We start from the raw sequence: 14666 nt of genomic DNA on the forward strand, positions 1-14666 counted from the left end.
GCTCGATCATTCAAAACACTTGAGTTCCCCAGTTGGTGACTCAGATCACTGCAAGGCTAGTTGAATCCGGAAGACTGGTAGGAGAATGTGGGACCGTACAGTTAAGATCTGGGCAGGGCATGGCCTGTACTCACAGGGTTCCCACCAGCCCATAGACACCTCTGCGCAAAGTTAAAGAGGCTGTAGAAAAAGGGGCCCTTCCTCAAGATATTGACTGTCATGGGCTGAAACGCTGTCCCTCGAATACAGTATACCGATCAGAATATTGACATTGTGAGTGGCACCTTCCTACAAGAGCTAGGACCCTGGCATGTGCACAACCAAGACAAACATGCTGGCAGCCCTGTGGTCCACTGGGAATGTGGTGTCTGATGAAGCCCTCCTTTGCAGATATCGGCCACAAGATGCTGACCCTGTGGGCCTTGGCCATCATGCTAGCCGTCCAGGCAGGAGCGCTTGACCTACCGACCACACCTTCACAGCTGGGAGCCCCTCCTTACCAAATAACCTCTGGGCTTCCCGTTCATTTCCCGATCAGTGTGCCTGACCCACAAGTCCCCAGAATTTCCTCAATCAGAAAAGGCTCTCCACCTCCGAGACGTGCAGCTGGCACCTCAAGAGCCAGATGTCCACCCGTGGCCAAATACCTTGTGTCTAGCAGCAAACTCAATGACTGTAAGTAAGATTCGTTTTACCTGCACAGCTTTGACTTTCTACCCCTTCACACATGCTTTTCATCTCCAAGCCCAAAGGCTAGTTACACCTCTGGACAGGTGGTTCTGAAATAAGAGGTGATAGCAGTATCACCTTTGGAGCTTATTACCAAAACAGCTGCCCAGAACCCCACTCGCAGACATTCTGGTGCAGCAGTACCGCTGCGGGCCGGAGGGAAGTTCAGACAGTGGTACATGTGATAGCTGTAACCCATCAAACAGTGACTTGGTAGTAGAGGCTGTTAATTTCACTGTCAGACATAAAAAATAAAAACCTTAAACGATATGAATATAAAATTAACACCCTTGGGGGGGCTTCCCTGGTAGCTCAGTGGTAAAGAAGCCGCCAGCCAATGCAGGAGATGTGGGTTTGATTCCTGGGTCAGGAAGATCCCCTGGAGAAGGAAAGAGCAACCCACTCCAGCATTCTTGAGTTGGAAATCCCATGGACAGAGAAGCCTGCCAGGGTTACATTCCATGGGGCCTCAAAAGAGTCAGAGAAGACTTAGTGACTAAACAACAGCAACACCCTTGTACCCACCACTGACACTGAGGAATGAAACGGGCCATAGGACTGAAGACCCCCAGGCTCCTACTGGGGTTGCACCGCTCCACCCTCCATCTCCTCTCCTGAGAAGGCCTCTGGCCTGATTATTTTCCTCCTGCCATTTCTTTATATTTTATGACATGCGGATACTCCTTCTCAAGATAAATATTTGCACTAAATGCTACAAAGTTTTCTAAACGTGACCTGCTTGCACCGTCACTCAAACTTAAACGTTTCTGAGGCAGTTCATTTGTGCTGTAATGAGAAATTCTGGTCCGCTCATTTTCGCTGCAGTACTGTACCCGATGAATCCTCCATGATTCATGCAGCTAGCCGATCTCCTTTTTTAAAAAAATTGCAGTATAGTCGATACAGTGTTTCAGGTGTACAGAAAAATGATTCAGTTTCTTATATCTTTTTTCATATTCTTTTCTATTATGGTTTCTCATAAAATACTGGCTTCCCTGGTGGCTCAGATGGTAAAGAATCTGCCCACAATGTAGGACACCTGGGTTCAATCCCTGGGTTGGAAAGATCCCCCGGAGAAGGAAACAGCTACCCACTCCAGTATTCTGGCCTGGAGAATTCCATGGACTGTATAGTCCATGCGGTCACGAAGAGTTGGACACAATTGAGCGACTTTCACTTTCATAAGATATTGAATATAGTTCCCTGTTGTATACAACAAATCCATGTTGTTTATCCTTTCCCCCACCCACTTGGTAACCATAAGTTTGTTTTCTAAGCCTGTGAGTACAGTTCTTTTTTATAAATGTTAAATATGTTCATGTATCATTTTTTTAGATTTCACACGTAAGTGATATCATGCATTTGTCTTACTTCAGTTAGTCTAATAATCTCTAGGTCCATCTGTGTTGCTGTGAGTGGCATTATTTCATTCTTTTTTATGGCTGAGATTCCAGTGTGTGTGTGTGTGTGTGTGTGTGTGTGTGTACCACATCTTCTTTACTCGTGGACATTAGGGTTACTTCCATGTCTTAGCTATTATAAACATTGCTGCTGTGAACATTGGGGTGCATGTGTCTTTTTGGTTTTTCGTTTGCTTGCTTGTTTTAATTTCTATTTCTTATTTATTTGGTTGTGCCAGGCCTTAGCTGTGGCACACAGGATCTTCAATCTTCATTGCACCATGCAGAATCTTTAGATGCAGCATGTGGGATTTAGTTCCCCAACCAAGGATCAAACCTGGGCCGCCTGCATTGGGAGTGGGGAGTCTTAGCAACTGGACCACAAGGGAAGTCCCAGCATCCACAAGGGAAGTCCCAGCATGTATCTTTTTTAATTAGTGTTTCTGTCTTTTCTGGATATATGCCCAGGAGTAGATCTGATGAGTGAAATGGTAACTCTATTTTTAGATTCTTAAAGAAACTCCATACTGCTCTCCACAGTGGCTGCATCAATTTACATTCCCACCAAGAGTGGAGTAGGATTCCCCTTTCTCTACACCCTCTCCGGCATTTATTATTAAATGTAAAAGTCTACATGCTGGCCATCCTGACTGGTGTGAGGAGCAGAACCACACAGAGAACAGGAGATCTAGACCAGTTAGCTCCATTACCTCCCTAGCCACTTCCTGCCCTGCTGCTGCTGCTGCTGCTGCTGCTAAGTCGCTTCAGTCGTGTCCGACCCTGTGCGATCCCATAGACAGCAGCCCACCAGGCTCCCTGTCCCTGGGATTCTCCAGGCAAGAACACTGGAGTGAGTTGCCATGTCCTTCTCCAATGCATCAAAGTGAAAAGTGAAAAGTGAGTCACTGAGTCGTGTCCAACTCTCAGCGACCCCATGGACTGCAGCCCACCAGGCCCTCCATCCATGGGATTTTCCAGGCGAGAGTACTGGAGTGGGGTGCCGTTGCCTTCACTCACTTGGCCTGCCCCCAGGGAATCATGCTGCAGGTTCCATCATATACCCCTGGACAAGACACCCCTGAGGCAAAACTGGGCCTCAGAAAAAAAAGAGCCTGCCCCAGGCCACTTGACCTTCAAGGGGCAGAATCTAGACTATATGTATATACTCTGGGCTACTAGGCTCAAAAGCTAAACTATGTCATTTCATGCCATGCTCAAATTGCTTTAGAGTAACATACTCAATACCACGTTGGTCTCAGGTAGGTGGCACTGCTGCTGCTGCTGCTAAGTCACTTCAGTCGTGTCCGACTCTGTGCAACCCCATAGATGGCAGCCCACCAGGCTCCCTGTCCCTGGGATTCTCCAGGCAAGAACACTGGAGCGGGTTTCCATTTCCTTCTCCAATGCATGAAAGTGAAGCCGCTCAGTCGTGTCCGACTCTTAGCAACCCCATGGACTGCAGCCTACCAGGCTCCTCCGCCCATGGGATTTTCCAGGCAGGGGTACTGGAGTGGGCTGCCATTGCCTTCTCTGCAGGTAGGTGCTAGTAGAGGCTAACTCCTAAGAGGGGACAGGTATGCTTCTGGAACACCAGGCTGTCCTTGTGGTGGGCAGTGGCAGGGATTGATATTTCAGGGAGGCATGATATTCAGTGGCTATGGGTCCCACAACTCAATGGTGCTGGCTCTCCAGCTGGAAAGCTTCTTCTGGCTGAACCGGCTGGGCAGCTAGCAGCAGGATCATGTCTCTCAACCCTTTTCAGATCTGAATGCCACCCTGACCCCGAAGATAGAGAACATGCTGAAGTGTGAGGAGATAAATCTGGCCGGTGTGTTGGGAGAAGTGATATCCACAGTGTCCAACTCTGACCTGCTGTCTGTGTTAGATCTTAGTTCATCCCTCGATATCCTTGGAGGTGGTGGCCTCGGTGGTGGCCTTGGTGGTATCCTGGGCAAAAGAACAGCACCCCTCAATATCCTTGGAGGTGGTGGCCTTGGTGGTATTCTGGGAAAGGGGAGCAGCAACAAGCCCCCAAAGCACCCCCAGTCATTGCTCTCAGAAGCCACTAGTGCTGTCAGTGACCTCGGCCAGGAGGCTCTGGGCAGTCTGCCACTTGTCGACAGCACTGGTCTCTTGACTGGAGACAAACTCAAAGAAACCACTGAGGGCATACTGAACAGTGTGGTGCCGAAAGACATCGACAGTGCGCTCACAGGCCTGCTGGGAAATATCGACTTGGCAGATCTCTTGTTAGGGTAAGTGCTTCCTTGACCCTAATGTCTAGCACAAGATGAAAGCTACTGTTTGGAGAAACTCATGTTCCGCTCCCAATGATCCCATGGAAAAGAGCAACCACGTTTTCATGAAGCAACATTTTAACTCAGTGCTGAACGGCTATCCTTTCGGGGGGAAATATGATCAAGATTTGTTGACCTTAAAGAACTGGGCCACCTTTTTCTTGAGAGCAGCAGTGATGTCTGTGGAACTGCCCCCAAGAGCCAGAGCTATTGTATTGTTTTAAAAAAAAAAAGGAAGGAGGAAAGAAAGAACTAAGTGGGTAAGGGGGCTGGGGAGTCCCAGAGATAGATGGGTGGGTAGGTTGTTAACTGCCTGCTTCAAGTGTTTCTCTTGTTACCCAGACTGATTCCTTGAGCCAGGACTGACACTTATACTTGATGCTGTCACTTTACAGATTAGAGGTTGAAAAAGTGACTGTGGAGAACATGACGTCAACCATGACAGGCAACGGGATCCTTGTCCACGCCATGACTACTGCCTTCATAGGTGGAAATGGGTGAGCCTATTTCCAAATCAGTCAACTGGGACAGCCTGGACTAGTGACTTAAGATCTAGTGTCTAAGAGCCAAGCAGAGACAACAAAGAGTAAGGCAGGATGGTTGAGGATGGAGCGAAAGGGGGCCCAGGCCCAGCTGCCTCTCTCCTCCTGCCCCGAGGAGCAAGGTGGCAACGTAACACCACGGAGCCCCACGCTCCAACAGTACTAAAAAAAAGCCAGAAATCCAGATCTCCATGTGAAATCTGCATAATCTGATAGATGAGCAATGAAGACAGAAACCATGGAGAATTTCATATCAACATGTACCCTGGTCTTAGGGGAAATATGCCTTCCAAATAATCTTGACTCTCCAAGGAGAGTCAGCTCACTCTACAAACACTGTGCTAGGAAGTTGAGGGGAAACAGAGATGATTAAAATGCCCTCAGGAAACTAGAGATTTAAACACGCGTGCATACACACATTCACTCATCCACCTAATGGGTAGTTAATAACTGCTGCTCTGTACCAGACACTGTGTTGGGCAGAGGGAAGACTAAAGGCAGGCATCCCTGTCTTCAGTGGATGTCAACATTTGGGGGAAGGACAGGTTAACAGAGGAGGCCCAGGGCACCCAGGAAGATGTGAGAGGGGCAAGGGAATCCACACTGGGAAGATTTCTTGGACTAATACATTCATATCCCTGATAACTATCACTGATTGAGCTCCAGCCAGGCCCTTAACTGAGGCACTCTGAACTCATGAAGCCTCTTGACAACCTTATCAGGAAAGCAGTCCTGTTTCTAGACTAGAAAACCAGTTTAAACTAGCAAAACCAGTTATAAACCTTGCTCAAAGTCCCTCAACCAAATGATGGCAGTGACAGGATTTGAGCCCAGGTGTTCAGCTTCCAGAGTCCTTATCTGTGACCACTACAGTTAACAGTGTCAGGCAGAACCATCTATCTTCTCCAAAATATCTGACCAGGCTCTGGTAAATGGTGGGTTTTTCCTGTCCGTTGTCACCCACACAACAGACAGCTGGGAGTGCTGGGCACAAAAGTGAACTTGTAATGTGCATCTTGTTACAAGTCAGCCTGGTGCCACCCAACAAAAAAAGACCCTTGAAGACTGGTTAGGAGGGTGATTTTGACAATGTTTATTGAATACCTCCTTTGAGCCAAGCTCTGAATTCTATGCATAGGAGATTGGCCAACCATAGGGCATACTTATTGGAAAGCACAAACTTACCCTCACTCAAATAATCTGGTGATTCCCACAGTGCCTATTGCTTTGCTGAGTGACATCTTGCAAAGGGACCTGGGTTCACCTGCATCTTGTTCTCCACAGCCTAGCAGGACCTGTAGTCAGCATACTGGGATTTCAAGTGCATGCAGATGTAACTCTGCAAATTGGAATTTCTACCAACAACACGCAATGTGTTAGCCTCCTAGTCCAGGGGAAGAACATCGAAGTCAAGAACGTCAACCTACAGATAGCAGAGGTGTACGTGAGACCATTTTTTCTCATTTTCTGGATCAAGTGGCCTGTATGTCAGGATATCCTTGCTGGTACCACACTTAGAGACCAGCTCAGCCAAACCAGTGGTTTGAACCATCAATAAGGGAGGCCCAGAGAAGGGCCTCTGCTTGCAAATGGCCCACTGGGTCTGAGCATAGCCTTCTCTCACTCTGCCTGTGTTCTCTTTGCTAAGCATACTTTCGTACTCAGTTCTATTTTCCTGCATAAGCAATCCATTCACCTAGAAAATTCAAATGATTCAAAAAGCCATACAGTACAAGTCTCCCTCCCACCCATATACACCGGCTAATTATCCTTCCTGGAAGCAACCGATGGACCCAATTTTTCCATTGGCTTTCAGAGACATTATTTGCATATGCAACAAACGTGCATGTGTATACACACACAGAAATGGGCTGGTTTATTATATACACTTTTCTGGCCTCTGTTGATATTTTTAAAAATTGCTTGGAATTGGTCACATCAGAATATAAACAGCTTCTTCATATTTTATGACTGTCTAGTACTCCATTATGAAGATACACTATCACTTACTTAAGAGAGCCTTATCAAGGAATAGTTGGGTTTTTTCCAGCTACTAACTTTTGTATTTAACCAGTGAATAAGGTCCCAGACAAGTCTGTTTACCACTGTCGTGGTATCTGAAGGATAAATTCCTCCATGTGAGACTGTTGGGTCATCTCTCTGGCTTTGGTAGTTTTCTTAGGTATTCTTCCATCTTCCTTAGTGACTAAAACTGAAGGTGAAAGAGCTTAGGGCACAAATTAAATAGCAGGACGTCACTGCCATTGGTTCATCAATGGATGTTTGGGCAAATGTTAAGGGTCACACAGGTATACATGTGTGATACATGTTCTCCGCATGTACCTTCCCCAGGGTCACAGGTGTTTTGCCTCTGCCTCTGCCCTTGGATGACACCATTTCTCAACTGCTGACAGTAACTATGAATGAGAATGTAAGTCGTGGGACAGGGGAGGGCACTGCCTCAGAGGTCTATGTTGCTGGGGGACACAGGAAGAGGCCCTTACCTCAGATACAGTCTGGTACTAGAGGGACATCAGGCCTCAAGAGTCCCGTTTCTACATTAGCATCCCCTCCCCTACCCCCAGCCCAAAATACCCCAGTAGCAGGATAGGATAATGTTCCATGTTGGGGCAGGAGTAGGGGAGGATGAGTTCTGGCAAAAAGGAAACCAGGAAATAGGACAGGGAGAAGAGGAGGACAGACGGAAGGGGACAGGAGGACAGGACTGCTGCACTCCCTTGGCAAAGCTAACAAATGAGCCCTTTAACAGATTGAACGATCCAAATCATGTGGCACTGAGCTCAGTGATGTCAACAAATGCAAGAACTGTGAGTACAAACACCAGACCCCCACCCTCCCGGCAGGGCTGCCCAGGTCAGTGGAGGGAGGTGGCCCAGGCTCCTTTGGGATCCTACAGGTGATAGGAAAGAATGGAGCTGTAAGCTGCATCCCCAAGCACCCAGGCTGAAAATGGGGCAACTTAGCAGCTTCGCTGAACCACAGTGACTCACTCTCCAGGACACAACAGGACACAGAGCCCCTCTGGAGTCTCTGGTGGCTCCCCAGTCCCAGCTCCCCAGCTCCACACAGTGTGGAGTTTGAGCAAGGAGCACCCTCACACCAAGGAAGCTGGGAAGCAGCAATTCCCTCCCACGTCTCCTAACATCCAGGAGACCAAGATAACAGGACGCAGTAGGATGGCAGTGGCCAAGACAGTCCAGGCAGGAACCTGTCGACATTTCCCAGGACCCAGAGCAGGCGAAACAAGGGGCCTGGGCAGCGAGACTCTTTCGGCTGTGTTCTCCATCACCTTCCTCTCCGCAGTCTCCTCCTAGACACACGTGGAAAAGCTAGGGAGGCAGCAGGTTTCTGCCTGGGACCGAGGGAGAGGGAGGCGTCCAGGGCACAGCCTCCAGGGGACTGCGCGTGTCTCCATAGGCTCTCTTTTCCTCCCACCTGCAGCTACTGGCTTGTTCAACTACCAAGTTAGAAGTTCCAGGATTTCTGCAGAGGGTCTTTCAATCCTCTACTGTGTGAGTGTTCTTTGCGCTTATGAATGGGATTTGTGAGAGGGCTGGAGACATCCCTGAACTCACCAAATAAACTCCAAATCATGACAAACCAGTCTTCCTCCCTTCTCGAATCCCCAGACCTTCACCCTGGGGCAATCTCCAGGCTTCTACCGTAACAGCTGAGTGCCTGCTACAGGGGCCAGCCATGCTTTCCCTTCCATTTACTTCTAATGCACAGGGCCTGAGATGCATACCCAATGATGACAACTTTTTCTTGACCAGTAGGATGTTCCCAGCAGTGGTTAGACATTCAACAGACTATATTTAAGGAAAGAAAAAGTGCAGACTCTCCCACCCACCCTCTCAGTCACCCAGGGAATGGAAAACTAGGCCATGAGGAGTACTGAAGAGAGGCAAGGTTTTGGGCCCACTTACTCTACTCGCAGGAATCCATCTGTACAAACATCCCAAGTACAGATATATTTAAGCACGAAGAAATACAAGTATTAATGTATACTTACATTAAAGGAGGGAAAAAAACTGGAAATGAACTAGAAGGAAATAACTAAGCTAACTATGAGATTACTAGAAATGTTTACCAAGTATGAAGGTATGGTTAATTTTTTAAAGCAAAATACAAGTGATATTATGTACAGGCAAAGAAAGAAAATAAGGTGAAATATTAGTGATATCCACTCAAAATCTCTTTTCCCTTCTTCATACTTCTCTAGACTTGTCAAACTTCCTGCCATGTGCAGTTTGCATTTTATAAACAGAGGGCACAATGTATACGAAAGGAAGAGGAATCATTCAAAGGAGGCCAGAATTCCATAGATAAGATGAGCCTTGAGTGTGCTTGACAAGACAGTCATTGTAAGGTTGGGAGAACTGTGAGTTAGGTACAAACATGCATACACACACACATATTACCTGAGGCAACATTTAAATGGAGGAATTCACTGGAAAATGAAGACACGTAGCCTCTCTCGGAAAATCGGAGGTCTGGGGGACCAAGGAGCAGTTTCAGGGCTAATCGGCTGGAGACGGCAGTGCTTCCTCCTCTGTTAGGGGCTCCTCTCTCCCACGACTCCCCTACAGTCCCACAACAAAGGGGCAGGGAGGTCAACTGTGCTTTGTCTTCATGCTCGTCCACTGTGGGGTTCACATGGGGCCACCTCACTCCTCAGCATCACAGACAGGCCTTCGAAGACCCTGAAATCGATGGCAGTCTCACACAATAACAGGGATGTTTCTCTTGTTCTCTCTCTAGGCCTACTTTAACCAAAATAAATCCCCTGTGCCTGGAAGCTACCTTCCTCCAGATCCTAAAAATGTCAACACTGCCGTGATTTTGTCCCGAATGATGCTCAGGGAGATTGTCACTAAAAGTGCCAAGGAGAGCTCTGTCAAGGTGAGCCTCATCCACAGGGCCCTGCCACCCTCCTCTTTGCTTAAGTCTAGCCTATCAACCTCTAAGTGTGAGAAGGCAGAAATGCCAAGTGGGTTCTGGAGTGCTCTTCCAGAGATAAAGATGAGGAACGCTATGGGATACAAATTTTCCCTTAATGGTCGTCTAATTGGGTCTTGTATATAATGCACTAGGGGAAAGGAGAGAGCAGGGGCACAGGGGGGAGCAGGAGCTCGGGGAGGCAGAGCTGCTTCCCTCCATTTTACAGGCAACTAAAGTGAAGGAAGCAACTTAACCAACACTCACAGCGTGTACAAGGGAGTGGGTTTATCTACATAGGAGGAATTCACTTGCTTCCTGCCCAGAAAGTGGTAGAAGGCAGGTAGTTACAACAAAATCATAATCTTCAGTACTCTCTATGTGCCAGGCTCTATTTCAATGCTTCCTTAACAGAGTCTCCCAAAATCATCAAGTGCAGAGCTATCTGCTACAAGAGCAGAGAAAAAAATGGGCTCTAAACTGGATGAGGAGTAATAGAAACATGTTTCTGTGTCATGGGCCCCACTGTCTTATCGAGAGTGGAAATGAGATAAAAGGAGATGTCTGGAATGAGACGGTGTCTGTGTGCTCATATCAGCTGTGGCAGCACCCAGCAAGGTGACCAATGCATACCACAGGATCCGTAAATATCTGAATAATGGAACTGAGCAATCCATGGATACCTCACCCTGCAACATCCTGTAGCCCTCCTCCCTCTCCATACTCTGTAAACGATGACTCCTTTACCGCAGATAAACAACCTGGAAGCAGCAATCACCAAAATCATTTACTACCACCTGCCAAACAACAAAATCAATGCCGCCTACTGGGTCAACGTGGAAAGGGATGGTGAGAACATAGCCACTGGGCAGACGGTGAGTGCTGAGTAACAAATCGGGAATGAGCTGTGAGGAGGAACGAATAGGAGCAGAGGTCCCATGGAAAGAAGAGTGCTCTGTAGGGGGAACTAGTACCAAACCTCTGGGGGTCAGAGTGCCTGGGTGTCCCTAGGAGGAGGAGACCAACCAGGCTGGTAGGCTGCCTCCTAAGACCTGGTCGCCTCCACTCCAAGCCTCACCTGTAACCTTGCTGGTCATATCACAACATGACGCGTCTGCTGAGTAGCCTGGTGAAGGTATTTTCAACTCATGTTTGTTTTATATTCATGCAGAATGTCACCATCTCCCATGCAAGTGAGATTTCAAACAACAAAATCAAAACAACCATCAAGATTGTCAGGTACGGTCTATAACTACAAACTCCTCTTGCCATTTACCAGCCTAGGATGCAATAAAAGAAACCAATTCAGAAACTACTGTATAGGCACAGGGAGCTCAAGCCGGTGCTCTGTGACTACCCAGAGGGGTGGGATGGGGCGAGGGTGGGGGTGGCTCAAGAGGGAGGGGACATATGTGTACTTATAACTGATTCATGTTGTTGTATGGCAGAAGCCAACACAATATTGTAAAGCAATTATCCTCTAATTAAGAAAAAAAAAAGAACCAAATTCAAATCACATGCAAAGAATAATGGACAAGGCCTTTGAGAAATACTTGGATCATTACAGGGAAATCAGAAAGACGTTGTACTCACATGCTGTTATGCACCTTAAATCTGCTCTTTCTCCTATGTATTTATTACAACATTTTATAAGTGACTTCAAGAAGGAACTGAGCTAATACCTAAACTCTACTTTAGCACTGGTTAATAATTGTTATTTGGAAATAATTTTTCCTTGTATTTTCTTTCCTGACAGTGCTAAACACAGCGTGACACCCCCTGAGGCTGTAAGTCAATTTGCGTTTTCAAAATATTTATCTATGATGGGCGAGAAATTATTTTCAAGCCAGGCACTCAGTAAAACAGGACTCCACAAAAATAAAAAAAAAAATCACACAGATTGGATCACAGACGCAATGTGGAACAGGACTGCAGGTTCCGAACCTAGGTTTTCTCTGGAAGCTCTTAAAACCCAGTTCCCCAAGCTCAGTCAATGACCTAAAGGCAGGCCTAGAATCTGTGCTCTTTGTGTTGGGTAATTCGGATATACCAGGAAGTCTTGAAGGTCCACAGAAAGGAAGATGATGCGGGTTCTAATTAGGCCTTGGCTCACCAGAGCATCTCACTACCCCCACCTTTATGATATTTGATCTTCCACACAAACATAATTTCATTCAACAAACATTTAGTGAGCATCACTACATGTCTGACCCTAAAGCTATAACATGAAACAATGGTGAGGTCCCAGATTCCGGGAGTGACACTCCAGTTTAAGTAGGAGGACAGGGACAGATTAAAACCATATATAAATTAAGCCCCATCATTAAGAGTCTGGTAACCACACACTGGCTGGAGGTACACAACATGCACTCAGAGGCAAGCAGCCTTATATGTCTGTGTCCCAGGTTTCAGCCCTGAGGCAGGGGGATGTCAGCTGAGAGGTAGACTCTGGGAGTCAGTGTAAGCCCGGGTTGCTTCACCTTATCTGTACTGGGCCAAGCTCTGTGCAGGGGGAAGGATCACAGAAGGCATGAACCCTGACCTCATGTAACTACCCACCTGACAGGGCACACACACCGATGCGATAGCTATCAACTGACCATGGAAAAGACAGAGGGCAGACAGCATGAACTGGTAGGCAGACCGTGGGTTCACTGAGAAAATGATGCCTGAACTCAGCCCTGAAGAAGGAGCAGGAGTTTACCAGGGAGCAAAGGTGTAAACCAGGTAGAGGAAACAGGATGTGCAAAGGGTAGGCAGAGTGGAATCCTAGTCCTGTTGAGGGGAACGCAAAAGAAGGGAGGTAAACAGAGCACCAGATCCAAGAGGGACTCGGGATGGATCCCAAAGAGCACAGTCCATCCTCCCCAACTACTGAAACTGCATTTGGCCTGAGGGCACACAGCTGCATCTCAGTGCCTACAGCAATGTCTGGAACGCAACAGGAGCCCAAGAAACACTGGCCAAGGAGCCACCCAAGGCATCAAAAACCTACTTGAAAGGCCTTTGAAAATCCCCAAAGAATTAGAGGCCTGAGGGATAGATTGAGATCCACCTCCCCACAAAGCCTTGTCCAGTACCAGAACGAAAAAAAAAAAAGCCCACATGTCCAGAGGAACCCAAGACCACTTTCCACTATGTAAGCACTAGCCAGGAGGCTAGCAGATGTACTAATAAAAACACTCCACCCATCCCTTTCAGGAGGAGGAAGAAAGAGATGCGCTACGTGAAGTTCTGAAGAAAGTTTTATTTGCTGTTACTGGTATGTGGAACTAGTAAAATGAACACCAGAAAAGTGAGTGTCACTGAAAGGAAGGGACGGGACAGCACACTGCAGCCTGTGCCGCAGCAGCGAGCAGAGTGTCATCTGGTCACTGCGGGACTGGAGCACGTTTTTATTCTCAGATAGGGACCGCAGCATCTTGAGATGGCAAAACATGAAAACCAAATCCAAATGTCTCTTCTCCCGGTCCAAATGAAATCCAGCCCACTAGGTGTCTTCAGAACAGCATTATGCCACTTAGAGGAAAGAAGCATGGACCACGTCACCTAGTCACATATATAACAGAGTCTGAGAAACTTAGGAGTATGACTTCATAACCCTGATGATCAAGAGATAGGGCATAAAATGCCATCTATGCATATTAATGATGAACTCTATAGAGGGTTGATGTATTGCAAATGAAATCAAAAGAGCAAGGCTTAATTCTTCTGGTTTCTTAAGAGAAAGAGGGCAGACATGCCAGCTTATCTCTTGGTATCGATTATACCCATCAGGTTTTCAGTTAGGTCTAGGGTCCTTGAGAACTCACCCTCACACACACAAAAGACTGGGAGAAATTGTCTTAACTCAGATCCCTCTGTTGAAGGGGCGGGGGAGAGATTTCCCCTAGAGCCACACTCTGCCCAGAGACATTCTCCAGTTGACTGTGGCTAAAACAACCCAGCCTAGCCATTGTTTCTTTCAACTCACACCATAAGATGTGCCTTCTTTTTTTCAGGCAACCTAAATCAATGGAATATTCCACTAGGAGCAATCCCAAATTCTCTAAACAGTGCCAAGCTTCAAGTGCTTAAATCGGTAAGAGAAAGAAATATAAACATTTTCCTCTCACATTAAAGCCCACTCTGCACTTCAGAGTAATGAAGAAGGCCAATGGGCCCTGGCATCAGTCTGTCTGGGCTGCCTCACCAGCTCCATCCAGTCTCCCTAGTCTTTCCTAAGCAGATTCATTGCCTACTGTCCCTTTCGTTACCATGTTAGTTCTAACCCTGAGGCTGGAAACACGTGCATGCGTGCCCAGTCATGTCCAGCTCTTTGCAACCCCATGAACTGGAGCCCACCAAGCTCCTCCGTCCATGGGATTTTCCAGGCAAGAATACTGGAATGAGTTGTCATTTCCTCCTCCAACGGATCTTTCCAAGCCAGGTATTGAATCCATGTCTTCTGCACTGGCAGGCAGACTCTTTACCACTGGGCCATCGGGAAGCCCTGCAGCCCCACTACATATTCCTAATTCATCCACACTGTCGCCTTGTGACTGTAAAGCCTCTTGTTCTTTACCACCCTGATTCAGATTTCCCCTTCTTCCCATCTATCTAACCTCACACTTAGGGAAAACTGAAAAGAGAACTTGCTTTCTGAAAAACAGTTAAAAGGATGGAAACGTTATGTAAATTTGCCACCAGGAAAACAGTGAAAGAGGGGTGGAAGTAGAGAAGATATACGAGAGAGTAAA

The 14666-nt window shown here is 47.2% G+C and overlaps 1 protein-coding gene across 1 annotated transcript; it reads left to right on the top strand.

Annotated features, from left to right (window-relative positions):
- Window positions 1–359: 359 nt before the first annotated feature.
- On the top strand, window positions 360–14047 carry LOC128058009 (vomeromodulin-like). The gene is made up of 13 exons (XM_052650391.1): window positions 360–675; window positions 3892–4384; window positions 4822–4923; window positions 6253–6408; window positions 7321–7399; window positions 7739–7796; window positions 8431–8501; window positions 9751–9891; window positions 10680–10802; window positions 11099–11166; window positions 11684–11714; window positions 13129–13189; window positions 13929–14047. The coding sequence occupies exons 1-13, from the start codon at window positions 360–362 to the stop codon at window positions 14045–14047; spliced, it is 1818 nt and encodes a 605-aa protein (XP_052506351.1).
- The last annotated feature ends 619 nt before the right edge of the window (window positions 14048–14666 follow it).

Source organism: Budorcas taxicolor, chromosome 13, assembly GCF_023091745.1.
Source record: "Budorcas taxicolor isolate Tak-1 chromosome 13, Takin1.1, whole genome shotgun sequence".
NCBI lineage: Eukaryota > Metazoa > Chordata > Mammalia > Artiodactyla > Bovidae > Budorcas > Budorcas taxicolor.

Excerpts from the sequence above, each read along its gene's own strand:
- LOC128058009 (XM_052650391.1), top strand. The coding sequence starts at position 360 with ATGTGGTGTCTGATGAAGCCCTCCTTTGCAGATATCGGCCACAAGATG. Across the intron at positions 8,502-9,750 it reads GTCTTTCAATCCTCTACTGT|GCCTACTTTAACCAAAATAA; the intron begins GTGAGTGTTCTT and ends TTCTCTCTCTAG. Across the intron at positions 11,715-13,128 it reads GCGTGACACCCCCTGAGGCT|GAGGAGGAAGAAAGAGATGC; the intron begins GTAAGTCAATTT and ends CATCCCTTTCAG.